This window comes from Hyla sarda, chromosome 1 (genome assembly GCF_029499605.1).
Source record: "Hyla sarda isolate aHylSar1 chromosome 1, aHylSar1.hap1, whole genome shotgun sequence".
NCBI classification, from domain to species: domain Eukaryota; kingdom Metazoa; phylum Chordata; class Amphibia; order Anura; family Hylidae; genus Hyla; species Hyla sarda.
In genome coordinates, this window is record NC_079189.1 from 194,895,266 (window position 1) to 194,910,663 (window position 15,398).

General features: G+C 39.7%; 1 protein-coding gene across 3 annotated transcripts in view; it reads right to left on the reverse strand.

Annotated features, from left to right (window-relative positions):
* The window catches only part of BANK1 (B cell scaffold protein with ankyrin repeats 1), a 472,180-nt gene that overhangs the window by 323,736 nt on the left and 133,046 nt on the right, over positions 1-15,398 (reverse strand). For all 3 annotated transcript variants that reach the window (XM_056566500.1, XM_056566509.1, XM_056566520.1), the window contains exon 7: positions 610-806. In XM_056566500.1, coding sequence (XP_056422475.1) covers positions 610-806 — 197 coding nt within the window. The remainder of the gene's footprint in view (positions 1-609; positions 807-15,398) is intronic.

The window sequence follows — 15,398 nt, forward strand, 5'->3', positions numbered from 1 at the left end:
GATGCCAGGTTATGATAAAATTCTGATGTAGCTTTTCTTTCATTAAGGTTGTGTTCACATTTAAACCAACACTATGTCAACACTATGGTGTATGTCAGCGAACCAGCAGGATGTTATGCTAACAAATACTGGGACATAAGGGTGCTTAATCTACTCAGTTCAATGGACCAAGCGAAGTCTAAGGGTAAGGCCACACATTCCACATCTGCAGCATATTTCAAGCTGCAGGAAATCCGCTGTGAAATTCTTCAAGTTTCCAGTTTGTCTGGTCTCATCCATGTTCCTGGCCATCACAGGCAAGCGAAAACACCAATGGGTCTTACCAATTGGGACTCCGATCACCACACATACAGTACTCTACAGTACACTACACTACACATTAATATATCAGGTAAAACAGTAGTATCACTATGCAATCTATATTACAATTCAATAATTAAAAAGTTGACTGTCTCTGATATGCAACAACTATTTTTAGCTACAAATGCTATCATTAAAACAACAAATAGTTAAATACAGTTATAAAGGAAGGCACCATAAAGTGGTATGAAACTAAACTATAGTGCAGCAAATGCAATACAAAATTAAAATGATAAATTCAGCCCTTACTGATAGTTGAAGGATGATATCCTGGATATCTTGATGCCCATACTTTTCAGCCATTTGAGCTGGATCATCACCGTATTTGTTGATGACATTGCAAAAGTGATCTGCTGCTGGGCTTTGCACTAGTAAAAGTGCCACCTCCTTGAGTCCAAGCTTGGCTGCACAGTGCAGTAAAGTAGGTATTTCTTCTGAACTGCCACCTTAAAATATGAATAAATAAAACATATTATTTTATTGAAAAATCGAGTTTCTCTTAGTATTAATAGTTATTAAAAAATTGCATTTCCTTTAAATTAATAAAATGAATAAAGTTCAGTTCAGCACAGCACTTATAAATGGTTACTGTGGGTGCAATAAACCTTTGAAGGTTGGCGCAGCACTTACACATGGATACAGTGGGTGTTCAGATGAACAGTGTCTTCAGCCCACAGTCAAATTTTAATAAATCCACAAAACTCCATGTTTATGGTACAGAATGTGAAACCTCACCATACAAAGCCAATGTGTATCAAACTTTTTGTAGCACAAGGAGACAGCACTCCACCTCACAGCACCAATAAACATGAAAAACAAAAGATCCAGCTTGGCAAATAGTTGCTTCAAATCTTTAGACTTTATTCCCAACACAAAGACATCTACAGGAACACAGGTAGGACAGAAGTGACGCGTTTCAAGTGGGGGGAAAAAATAAAAAGAAATTAACTCTGTATCATGTAGATCTCTCATATACCTCAATATTACCCACTATACTTTGCTCAAATGTCTTGCACACCAGAGTAGATGTTCTACAGACCATATTTGATCAGAGATCATCAGTGGCCACAGGTGCTTTATTCCACTGTGATCCTGTCCTATTTAGTGTTTTGTGGGGGGAAAAAAAATCATTATTATTCACAAAATTGTGAAGCCAGTTAAAACGCTGTGTAAAAATCTCTTCCAACTGTACACAGGTGTGGCTTCATCTACATGGGGCTAAAGAATGTGGGTACATATCTTAAAAGGCTGCTAGGTTACATAGATAATATCTCAACAAAAGAAGGGAAAGTCTGCTCCCCTCTCCATACTGATGGGCTACCACAAATTCTTTTATCCTGTCAATTCTAGGGCATCCTGCATGGATGCCTTTCAGCACAGAATTGAAAATGAATTATTACAACTAGAACAGGATATCAAAACCAGGCCAGTCTCTCAGTCCAATATCACCACACGAGACCGCAAGGCCATTAGGGAATTGGAGCAGTATGCCGATATCATAGAATGTCAGAATGTCCAACAAAGGCGGCTTGTGGTGATTTTGGACAGAGAACTATATAGATTGGAGGTCTGGAAAATACTTGGCGATACCAACACTTATCAAGTTCTAGATTCTAATCCTACTTCCTTAGTACAGGCAAAATTGCCTAAGATTCTGCAGGAGGGTGTGGTTTTGGGCATTTTTGATGAAAATTACGAGAATATTTATACGTTGCACAACCAGTATGCTGAATCTTCTACTGCCTGCCCAAAACTCACAAGGGTTTTTTTTCTCACTACCCTATGCCCAATAGTTTCGGGCATAGGGTCAGTGTGCGAACGCATGTCCATGTGGTTGGACTGCCTCCTCCAACCCTTGGTAGTCAGGTCCCCAGGCTATATCAGGGATATCAAGGATTTGCTAACAGCCTTCCAGAATTTGAAATGGGACCCTGATATGGCCTGGGTTTCCTGTGATGTCACTTCACTTTACAGTGTCATGCCACATGACAGAGTAATTTTTGCCCTGGAACATCATCTCAAAAGGTACAGTAATTATTTATTTATCTTACAACAATTTATATTAGATGTTACTGGTTTTCTTTTGAAACTCAATTTCTTCTTTTTTGATGGATCTTTCCTCTTCCAGGTATTTGGTTGTCCAATGGGAGCCAAATTCTCGCCCTCATAGGAAAACCTTTAAATGTCCTGATGGGAAGAAAGATCCATCTACTCCATCCATCTAACCCCTTCCTCCGCCACATCCCCTGGTATGGTCGCTATATAGATGACATACTGGTGGTGTGGCGGAGTCCATAGAACAACATGTCATGTCACAATTTCAACAGTATCTTAACAATGACAATCTCCAGTTTACTTTAAATTTCAGACAATCAGAGATGGTCTTTCTGGACATACATTTTTTGGTGGACAAGGATGATATGAAATTACACACCAAGATATAAAAAGTCCATCTCTGGTAATTCTTTATTACATGCTACAAGCAGCCAAGAGCCACACACTATCAAAAACCTTCCTGTGGGGGAATATATTCGAGCACGCGGAGCTTGCTCCACAGAAGCGTTTTTTTGACCAAGAGTGCATTGTTATTAGAGAAATACTTCTTAATAGGGGCTATCATCACAGCATTATTTCCAGGGCAAAGACCCAGGTCTGAATACCCAGGTCTGAATACCTATATTTAAGTGGCAGAAAAAATAAGACATCTCGATTTTCTGACCAACAAAAAGTAGTAAACAAGAATTTGGTTGTTTTTTCAACTGTGTTTTCAAATCAGTTTGATTGCATCAAGAGTATTATTGTAGAGAACTTGCCAATTTTAAAGCAAGACCCACAGTTGGGATAGACTTTGAAATCAGGTTGCTGGTGTATGGCGAAGAAGAATATCACCATTGGCAACAGGATTTCTCCTAGTTTTTCCTGTCGGGACAATGTTTCTGACAGGTCAAGCTGGATAAAATATGTGGGAAGTACACCGTGCAGCAAAGCACAATGTCCTATGTGCCATATCATGATCAAGACCAGTCAAGCAATATCAGAAACCTGTGCTTTCCCTATAAAATCTTACATATATTGTGAGACAGATCATGTCTTTTATTGCATATCTTGTGTAGAGTGCAAAAAGCAATATCTTGATTTCTGAACATGTTGCGGGTGCACGTTCAGTGGGCAGTGTTCACACTTGCACACTGTCCGGTGCGTCCCAGCATTTTAAAGAACCACATAATGGAAGTAATACACAAATGAAAGTGATACCAATAGAACGTGTCACCAAATCCCCTAGGGGTGGTGATAGAATACATAAATTACATACTAGAGAAGCATATTGGATCATGGAGATGGTGACACGTGTGTCGGAGGGCTTCAACCAGAGGTCAGACATAATACTATTTTATTAATAGAGATCATTGTGCATAAAATTAATCTGACCATTTATCTGATATCGGAACATCTATATTTACAATTATATGTTCTAAGTATTTTCAGGTTTTTGGTATATTTCGTAATATGTGTCAAGCAAGGGTTAATTTCAAGATCTGCTCAGGAAGGGATGTGCATCGTGGGGAGGAGTTATGAATTCACTTGTATATTTATTCGGTGTCATGCATGCTCTTAGAAGACCTTGAAAATGTGCTGAAACGCGTAGGTCCCTGTTTTAACTGTGCTATCCCCAATGTTTTTAATGAAGATAAAATAAAGTTTGTGGTTTTACTCACATCGTGTCTGCAAGTGCTGGGGGATTATTGTTCTATGGAGAGCATTCTTGTCTCTGCTAAGCTACATAGGTTTGGCTAAAGAAAGACCTTAGATAACAGTCTATCACTTTTAGGCTGGCCTGAGTAGCAACACACCTAGGCGACCACTGCTGAGCACAGTGAGAAACTCACAGACTACCTAGGGTTCCAGAAGAAGGCCACAACACACCTTTCCTACCTGGACAACACCCTAAGTAGCCAGCACAGCGTTTGTTATATTTTATAGTAATACCGATTATTTTTATTATTATTATCATTATTATTATTATTATTATTACGGTATACACCATCCATTGTCATTATATTTGTTTTAATTTAATGGGTTAATATGCAGGAACTAAAAGATTAATATTCCTAAGAATATGTTGACTGAGAATTATTGTTTTTTAGTGCTCCTGCTTACAACTACATGGTTTATGTGCTTCTTTCCTCTCTATTGTTCTCATTATATTCAGACATTGGCCCTCATTTACTAAAGTCCAACCAACTCTTTTTATTGGTTATTGCGCCTAAACTTTTGTCGCAACGTCTGTGTGACTAATTGGGCGTGTTTTATGCAAAAATGGTCGTTTTACCCACAAAAAAACAAAAATACTCGGAGTACTTCCAAAATCACTCGAGAAAATGTGTGAGTTTGCCTCACACAATAACCGACACCTTTTGACTCACACAAATACATTTTTATTTATAAATGGTCTTTAAGGTCCAAAAAAAGTTTGTGTCACGTGTTTGGAGCTTGTGTGCCACAATTGACTAGTGTAAAAAAAAACGTGCGACACAAAAATAACCGACATGTGCGACAGATTAGTAAATAAGCCTGGAAAAAAATGGAGTGATATAGAAAACACTCCATAATAAAAATTCCACTTTTAGTAAATGAGGGCCATTGTGTATTGGTTTCTTTCATCTTATACAATATTTTATTTACATGTTAAAGGCTTTTTTTTCCCCATCTATCTGAAATGTATATACTGAAATGTTCATTGAGCAGGATCACAATAAATTAGCATGGCTACATAATAAAATACAGTGTTTTCACTGTTGTTCCAGTGATAAGAAAGACCAAACACAATAGCCCTCCTTGTTATTAATGTAAATTTTTAGATCAAAAGGATGCACCCTTATTAAGCTTCCTGCCTCTGATTGTGGTCATATATTTTAAGCATGTGTTCCACAAACCCAAGAAATGCAGGCAGTTATTTTATACTCAGTTCTCACTCTTATAAATTATAAATTTTTAAGCTTATACATACAGTAGTTTAAATGCTATTATTTTGGCTATATATATATATATATATATATATATATATATATATATACAGTGTGCTGTTGCATTTATACAGTGTGCTGCTGCATTCTTCTGTTGCTGTATATTTAGCCTAGTAGCTTGCACCTGTAGGCCAGGTCCATATAATAGTTTGGTATCAACTAAAGTGCTGGCTGACTTATTCTTTGTCTATATACCGTATTTATCGGGGTATACCATGCACCGGCCTATAACACGCACCCTCATTTTACCAAGGATATTTGGGTAAAAAAAGTTTTCTACCCAAATATCCATGGTAAAATGAGGGTGCGTGTGTGCGCGTGTATACCCCGATACACCCCCAGGAAAGGCAGGGGGAGAGAGGCCGTCACTGCCCGCTTCTCTCCCCCTGCCTTTCCTGGGGTCTAGAGCCCTGCTGCCGGCCCTTCTCTCCCCCTGGCTATCGGCGCCACTGCCCGTTCTGTCCCCCTGACTATCGGTGCGGGCGCCCCATTGCCGGCACTGATAGCCAGGGGGAGAGAAGCGGCGCCGACAGCCAGGGGGAGAGAAGGGGCAGCGGCACCCATTGCCGGCGCCATTGCCCCATTGCCTCCCCCCATCCCCGGTGGCATAATTACCTGTTGCCGGGGTCGGGTCCGCGCTGCTTCAGGCCTCCGGCGTGCATCCACTGCGTCATTGCTATGCACTGCACGGCGCCGCGCACTGACGTCATGCGCCGCGCCGTGCAGCGCATAGCAACGACGCAGGGGACACACACCGGAGGCCTGAAGCAGCGCGGACCCGACCCCGGCAACAGGTAATTATGCCACCGGGGATGGGGGGAGCAACGGGGCAGCGGCGCCGACAATGGTTGGCGCCGCTTCTCTCCCCTGGCTATCGGCGCTGGCAATGGGGCGCCGGCACCGATAGTCAGGGGGACAGAACGGGCAGCGGCGCCGATAGCCAGGGGGAGAGAAGGGCCGGCAGCAGGGCTTTAGACCCCAGGAAAGGCAGGGGGAGAGAAGCGGGCAGCAACGGCCTCTCTCCCCCTGACTTTCCTGGGGGTGTATCAGCGTATAACACGCACATAGACTTTAGGCTAAAAACTTTAGCCTAAAAAGTGCGTGTTATACGCCGATAAATACGGTATATACATATATATATATATGTGTGTGTGTGTGTGTGTGTGTGCTTTTTTATTAAGGTCTTGTTAGTATAGCTGCTGCTTCAAAACTTACAGTCATCCACTGATCTCTGCTTTTTCCAAATTTTCTGTCACTATTGACCTATTGTTTGAATCCAGTTTTTATGTTACACAGATTATTTAAGAATACATGATTATTTTGTTTTCCCCAATTTTCTTTTACTATTTTTATTATAAAATAATTCTGAAATTATGTAGTTTTCATTCTGGCCACTAAGTCTAATAATAAGCTGACATAACCTGCTAAGTAGAGAAAACGTTTTAATAGTTTCCTCGCTATCATCACATTTTTAAGATGGGATCAGGCCATTCACAATAAGTTATGGCCGAGCTCAACCTCACAGAGCATGCTTGGAATTCTCCCATAATCAAAAGAGTTTATTGTTTTCTATGTCTATGAAGTACTGTGAAGCATATCTAATGTGCAGAAAGCTCAGGCAATTTGGCAGCCACAATAAAAAAATAAAAAATAAATACAAATTGAAACATATTTTAAAAAAGACCATGGGGGACATTTAGTATTTTTTTTTGCTTAAAATTGTTGCAAAAAAGTTGCACGTGCGACTACTCTCTTTTTTCTGCGACTTTTTGATTGTGCAGTGTCCTAAGCAAAAAATAAAAATCTTGCTTACCAAAGCAAAAAGTGATTTTTGACGTGCAGTGGTCAGAGATTTATCAAGTGCGAAATTTGCAAAAAAGTCGCATTGCATGAAAAAAACTACTAAATTTACTCCGGCTCAGACATGGAGCAGAAAAAGCCACTACCAAAGCAAAAAATATATAAAAATGATTACATGAAAGAAATTTATCAACAGGCTGAGACCAGTTGATAAATAAGTCGCACATAAGCAAAAAAAATAGTAAGAAAAAAAGAAATAAAAAAAGGAATACAGAACCAAACATTGATAAATGTCCCCCCATATGTTTTTAGTATCTGGGTCTAATCGGTAAAATTAGGCAACATATTGCCATTAAACAAGTGGTGAACATCATTTTTATTTTTATACTATGTTTTCATATTTGGTTAATATTAAAAATCAAAACATAAAACAATCATCTGACATAAGGAAAGTAATAACCATCTTTTTTTTAGAGGATTTTTAATATTTGCCAATGGAAAAGATATGGCATGAATCCAGACAGACACAAGCCCTAGGAAAAGAGGAATAGCATGTTTCCTTTTAACTAAATTGTATAATAAATAGACACTTCAGGGGTGATTTACCTATTTACATGTCGTGATTGCAATCTTCAATACGTGGGGTGTACTATCAACCCCCTGAAAGTTAGGAAACACCTCTCCGGTATAAACCATTTTCAATCACACTATGTATCTATGGTATCAAAACATGTGGCAGAAAAACATGGGGGGTGGGGGGGGGGGGCACATCCTGCTTAAAGTTACAGGGCATAGAGAGGGTCAGGTTATCTCCAGAGAATTTCCTTGTTAAACTTCCTCTTTGAGAATGGACCCTTACTGTAACTGCAAGGACCTGCCAGAGTGATGATGTCATCACAGATCCATGCTAGACAGTGTAAGCAGATAAGGTAAAATAGGTAATATGGGAAGCATAGGGGGAGGGAGCTGTGGAAGGAAGGTAAGGAGACCAGTGTATGGTGGGGGGACATTAGGGGCAGTATATTTGAGATAAGAGAGTCATAGCAAGCACTAGAGCATAGAGCATAGAAAGTAGTATTTGAGAGTGAGGAGGCCAAATTAACCAATACGGGGGTTAAACTGGTAATATAAGTGAATGAGATAATGTTGTGACCCATAAATAGCAGCAAGCAGAAATTTATCCTGGATCTATTTATCACATTTATCAGGGCGCAGTCACTGCCACTTGAGGTTTGCAATGTAGCGCCTTTTGCTCACATTAGCTGAGATGCAGCACATTCAAGCCAAGCGACTCATGGCCCCACTTTTAATTTGCTCAAAGCCACAATTAGTCCAAAACTAATGGCCCAGCTAGAAAACAGTGCCTCAGTGGGGCACTCCAGAACAACATATGGTTCAGTTGAACAGATGACTAACAGTGGCCTGACCATTCTTTGCAAATCCTTAATTTGAGATCAGGGACCTTGGTCTCCACCAGAGGTCCCACTGAGCTAGGCTGAGTGTTACTTCACAGAATGTTCTACCATACCAGTGTGGACCTCTGAGAGTCTACCTTCTACTACGGCTTGTCCCACCTACAGTATACAGTGGTCCCTCAACATACGATGGTAATTCGTTCCAAATGACCCATCGTTTGTCGAATCCATCGTATGTTGAGGGATCCGTGCAATGTAAAGTATAGGAAGTTACACTCACCTGTCCCCGCCGCTCCGGACCGCGTCCTCACCGCTCCCGATGCTGTCCCAGGGGCTCCTGATGCTGTCCCGTTTCTCCGGTGTCTTCTTCGGGATCCTCCGGCTTCTTACGCATCTTCTGCAGGGTCCGGGACTCGCTTTCTGGTAACGTTATTACGCTGCTGCGCCAGAACAGCGTGCGCACTGACATAATAACGACGCCGGAAAGCGAGGCCCGGACTCTGGAGAAGATACAGAAGACGCCGGAGGATCGCGACGTGGACCCGGAGCAGCGGGGATATGTAAGGGAACCTGTCCGGGATGCTTAAACTGCTATCCGACAGCAGCTTAAGCATTTTGCGGATAGCAGTTAATGAGATGGCCCCGACATATAAAAGCATCGTATGCCGACATGTGATGGCCTCTGAGATGCCATAGTATGTCGATTTTATCATATGTCAGGGCCATTGCATGCCGGGGGGTTACTGTATGTAAAACTACAGTATATGTAAAACTCTCAAAGATGCACCAGTCCTCTTGGTACTTATGCCATAAAGGGGTACTCCAGTGTTTTATAACTTATCATATATCTACAGAATAGGGGATAAATGTCTGATCACTGGGTGGTCCAAACGCTGGAACCCCCTGTGATATCCTGAATGGTGCCTCAGCCCTGTTCGTGCATAGAGCAGGGTTGACCCTGGGTCGACATGCCCCCACCATGCATCTCTACACAAGAGCCAGAGATACATGATAATTGTACTTGTGTATATCTAGCCCTTCCTATAGAGATGCAAGGAGGGGAGTGCCAACCTCTGCCCTGTGCATGAGGAGAGCCAGGGTGCCGTTCAAGAGATGAGGGGGTTCTCAGTGGTCGGACATCCATGATCAGTATGTTAAAATTCTGGGCTAGACACTTGATGAACATGACAAGATGAGTAAATATTTTCACAGCATTCAATAGTCTCAAATATTGTACTATGAAGAGACACATTTTTTGTGTAATTTTTACCATTATTCCTCAACACCAAGAAACTACCCTGCACAGTCACATTTCTGTACAATACTATTTCTAGGCGGGTAACATCTCAATGAGTGATCAATAATTCAGAAAATGTTAATCAAACAGAAGCCATCCGACCAGAAGCACTTAAGATGCCTAGGCGGATCACAGCTTGAAAGAATTGCTGGATTTCCTTTTTTTTTTCTGGAATAATCAATAGTTGCTGTAATTGTTGCAATATTGTAAATGTAAACTCATGCTTCCTTCTATTTCACCCCTGTGGCCTGGAATGAAGTAAAATGATGTTATGACTGGGAAGTATTAGCCCGGAAGAGTCAACGTCATCCTGTTGCTTAGATAAGGTCTGAACATTTAAAACAAAAACCCTACACGATTACTGGGAACAGAATTGCTGAATATTTATGAAGAGAATATAAAGTATCCGGTTTTGGAGTGTTAAGATTTACTTGTTATGAATAGACTATAACACACACTGTTATTGGAGAGTTAAGATTTATTCCTTATGAATAGACTATAACACACAGTTATTGCAGTGGTAAAATGTATCCTTTTGTTTACTCCTTTCTCTCTTTATTTAATAGCTGTCAAGTCAATGTTTTTGTGAGGCGGGAGGTGATAGGAGGAAATGGAGGGGAAGATGCTTTAACAAGCAGAAAGGTATCTTGTTTGCTCATAAACAATATGCTTCCTGCACACGAATGTACCATTTCCCTCCATATTTCATCTATACCTCTCTTAAGTTGTTTTGCCTGTGTTGACTAATTTTTAATGTACGTAATTAATTATGAGAAGCTTATAATCAGGAAAGAAGGGGGTGGAAAGCTTCTAATTTCTACCAGTGTGAGGGAACAAAGACAATGGAGGAAACAAGAACATGAAGCAGAAATATGCAGGAAAGATTATATGTAAGAGTTGTTTGCATTTACAATATTTGAATGCATACATGAGCTTTTAGGGAGACATTAGAAAATCAACAAATAACACCTACTGGTTTAATACACTCCTATAGGCAGTTATTTTTTAAAACTGTCTCAAAGTAATTAAAATAAAACATAAAGCAATTGTCAATTGATTTTTTTATTATCTTGTTTTGTTTGTTTCTACAGTTGTAATGAAGACCTATTTAGCTCCATGGTAACAGACAACAAACCCTGAATATTCTAATCCTGTAGTCATACTCGCTTACATCTGTTCCAGTATGAAAAGGGCTTTTACTGGAAATATAAAAATTGTAAGGTCTCTAGAAAATACATGGTCACTGATAACTTAAAGGGGTATTCTGGGATTTTTTATTTGACTATGCTACAGGGGCTGTACAGTTATTGTAGTTCCTTATATGTTGTCTGTGCCTGTGTTTGATGGCTGGTCTGGCAATTCTTATGTGATATTTGCCCTGATGTTCACTTTTAGCAGCATACAAAATGAGTGTTGTTTCAGGCATATCCTAGGTTGCAGTGTGGCCCGAGGCATTACATCACTAGTCAGGTATTTAGAGGGATCCTGTCTGAGCTTCAATGAGTGGAGCGACCACTGGGTGGAAGGGAGATTATTTCCCACAAGGCTACAGGGAATTATAATCCATCTTAATTTCAGGTTGCAATGGAAAGAAACTGGAGAAACATCATGGGGGTAAGTAACAATGTTAAGACACTGTATGAAGGTCTCCTTACCCATGGTGCACAAAAATAAAACTAAATGAATTAATATTTATTTGATCACACACAGGACCACATTTAATTGTTTTAGTGTATTGGTTGGAACAGGCCTTACAGAGGGATTTTTATAGCAAATGGGCAAATATACAACTTTTCAGTTTTTAGAAAATACACTTTGTTCCATTGCAACAATTTGGACTATTTTGTCAGGTTCATTACATAAAATCTGAATTGTAATTTCAAGCACAGCACAGAATGCAAGGCAGCTCAGTTGTGCTGCAATGGTTGGGGTGGCTGATGTGTGGAGAAAGGGAGAAAAGTGATCTCACACTTACAAACAAGGGATCCTGGGGCTTGTACTTGGAGGGAAGGAACTCCAACAGGAAATAGCCATTTCACAAAAAAAAAATAAAAATAAAATAAAAGCAGCATTATGGTGGACTTACAACAAATTATTAACCCCTTAAGGACCAAGCCCATTTTGACCTCAAGGACCAATATTTTCATCCACTGGCTAGTATGAGGGCTTGTTTTTTTGCACGATCAGTTGTCCTTTGTAAGGACATTACTCATTTTACCATAATATGTATGGCGCAACAACAAAAAAAATACTATTTGTGTGGGGAAATAAAAAAGATAAATGCAATTTTGCAAATTTTGGAAGTTTTCGCTTTCATGCTGTACAATTTATGGTAAAACTGAGGTGTTCTTTATTCTGTGTGTCAATATGATTAAAATGATACCATGATTACACACTTTTCTATTATTGTTGCACTTAAAAAAGCTAACTTTTTAACCACATCAGTACGTTTAAAATCCCTCTATTTTGACGACCTATAACTTTTTTAAATTTCTCCAGTTTTGTTGCATTGCAACCTGAAGTTAAGATGGATTATAATTCAGATTTTATGTAATGAACCTGACAAAATAGTCCAAATTGTTACAATGGAACAAAAGTGTCTGGCAACTGAAAAGTTGTACGTTCACCCATTTGCTATGAAATCCCTCTGTAAGGCCTGTTCCAACCGATTCACTAAAATAATTCAATGTTGTTCTGTGTGTGAGCAAATACATTTTTATTCAATTACTTTTATTTTGTGCCCTATCTGCTAGTGGGTGTGGATGGGTTTGGGTAATAACCTTTTTGTATGGAAATATTGTTTGCAGTGTAATTTAAAGCCTGATATAAGTTTAGGGGGGAGATTTATCAAACATGCAGAGGAAAGGTTGACCAGTTGCCCATAACAAGCAACTAGATTGGTTCTTTCATTTTTCAGTAGCCTTTTTAAAAAGGAAAGAAGCAATCTGATTGGTTGCCATGGATGACTGGTCAACTCTTCCTCCAGGTTTTGATAAATATCCCCCTATATTTTATCAATCTGTATGTACGAACACATTGTAAAATAAAGATGACAAAAATGTGATAACTCTTTAAACGGTTTGCTAATTTTTGCGTAATTAGAACTTGTTGCCATTGTGAAATATACTTTCAAATTGGGTCCATCTTTTTGAAACAGTCTGTATAGGTTATAGGCATCAAGGTACCAGCACAATTTTGCTGCTTATATTGGACTAAATAAAGGCAAGAGTGGACTTAAAAACACATGAAACCTGTGAAATGTTATTCATAACCATATCTCACAAGCACAGTTCCCATCAAGAGATAAACATTACACATCAAAGTCAGTCCAGCATCTAAAGACTTAATTGATTTTCCTTGGAATAATACCAACAATTATGTCTTCACGCTGAACGACATTCGTATTCAATATATGTAGATTGCTTATTATACAAGAGAAGAAAACATGGCAGTGTATTACAGCAGTGAATGGACAGTATTTACATTTGTTTGTCAGAATCTAACACTATGATTACACTTAAATATCACTGTTGACCCTAAAACCTGTACATTTTGTATAAGTGTGAACTGAACATATGTTTAGATGCTATTCTAAGCATACCACTCAAAGCAACGCTTCAGCCGTTAATGTTTCTAACTTCTGAGCCAATTCATTACACAACACATTTGATGGAAATACTGTGTGCCTCAAGCTACAATTTTACAGTCTTCCACTGAGCCATTACTTAGAGTTTATCATCAAACAGCAATTTGACCTCATTTAGAGTTCTTTAACTTTCTTTTCCTTTTTTTCTTGTATGTGCAACTTCTCAAATCTATTTTGCACATCTCTGTTATCATTATAAAAGATGAACTGTAGCAATAAAACATACGTTTCTGTAATGTTATAATATTCCTGCATTACCGGCATTTACAAATGTAGCAATGATGTCAGGTCATATGATCAGAAGCAATGTGCAACTAGGTTCCGCAAAAACATGGCCAAATTACCCAGATATGCATAGTTCTATGCACAAAGCTAGTACAAAGTAAGAAAAGATATTCTTAAAGGGGTTATCCACCATAAGGGGATTTTAGCACCTACCTTCCAGACAGTAATGGACATGCTTAGGAAGGCAAAAGACAACAGAGCGCTTCTGTGTGCGATCTTCCAGGCCAGGTGGGATTATGTGGGTGAGTGAGGAACGCACTCACCTGGTCGGGTTGTGCATATTCCAGGCACAACGCTGATGTGGGCTTAATGAAACAACTGCTGCGGCTTCCCACGCTGGATCCACCGGCGTGTGAGAGAAAGTGAAGGAGGAGGAAATCGGAAGCTAAGATTGCGCTGTTGCAGAAAAGGTTCAAGGATACTGATAGAAGTCTCAATTTCTTTTATTCTATTCACACAACGCGTTTCTGGATATTAATAATCCTTTCTTCATGCTTAGGAAGGATCTGCGCTTGTCTTTGGGTTGTGAGATTACCATAAAGATGTGATTTTCTTTTTTACTACAAATCCTAAAATTCCACTTTCCTACCTCCCACACATCAGCCCCCACACCCATTGAACAACAAACAAGCAAGATTCAATGAAAAAGGTCAGTGCTTTCTAATCAGGGTGCCTTCAGCTGTTCCACCCATTGAAGCAGATAGGCTCCTTGTCATCACCTAACTAGTGATGTCAGGTCTCGGCCGCACGGCATCCTGGGAAATACCCGAGACAGGAGTAATTTCGTATGCTGTTAAAAGTGAACTTCCAGAGCAAAGATGAAATAAGAATACATGACCAGTCGTTAGAGACATGTACAGAAACTACAGTATATTATTAATTACACTAACTTTACAGCCCCTGTACAATAATCAAATAAAATAAAAAAAATCCTGGAATACCCCTTTAAGGTCTATTCACACATACAGTATCCTGTACATATACTTGAAGATGCGGATTTGAAGCTGTATCTATAACAAGGGGGCATCCTCTACGTCTGGAGGAAAGAAGGTTTCTACACCAGCACAGACGGAGGTTGTTTACTGTAAGAGCAGTCAGACTGTGGAATTCTCTGCCAGAGGAGGTGGTCATGGTGAACTTGGTATAAGAGTTCAAAAGGGGACTGAATGAATTTTTGGAGAATAATAACATGGTTATGGATATTACAGGTTATGGATATTAGATTTTAGGGACAGAACTTTGATCCAGGGATTTATTCTGACTGCCATATTTGGAGTCGGGAAGGAATTTTTACCTCTAGCACGTTTTTTTTTTGTATTCCTTGATCAATTCAGTAGGGAATCATTAGGGATATAGGTTGAACTTGATGGTCTCTGGTCTTTTTTCAACCTTATGAACTATGTTACCATGTTACTATTTTATATCAAAAGTTATTTAATTGCTGACAACCAGTATAATGATTATTTAACCAGTTGCCGACGAAGGACGAGATGGCTCATCCTGAGACGGCAACCATTGTATGACGCGGGCTCCCGACTCGGGCTACCGTGCAGCCCCCAGCTGATTCCCAT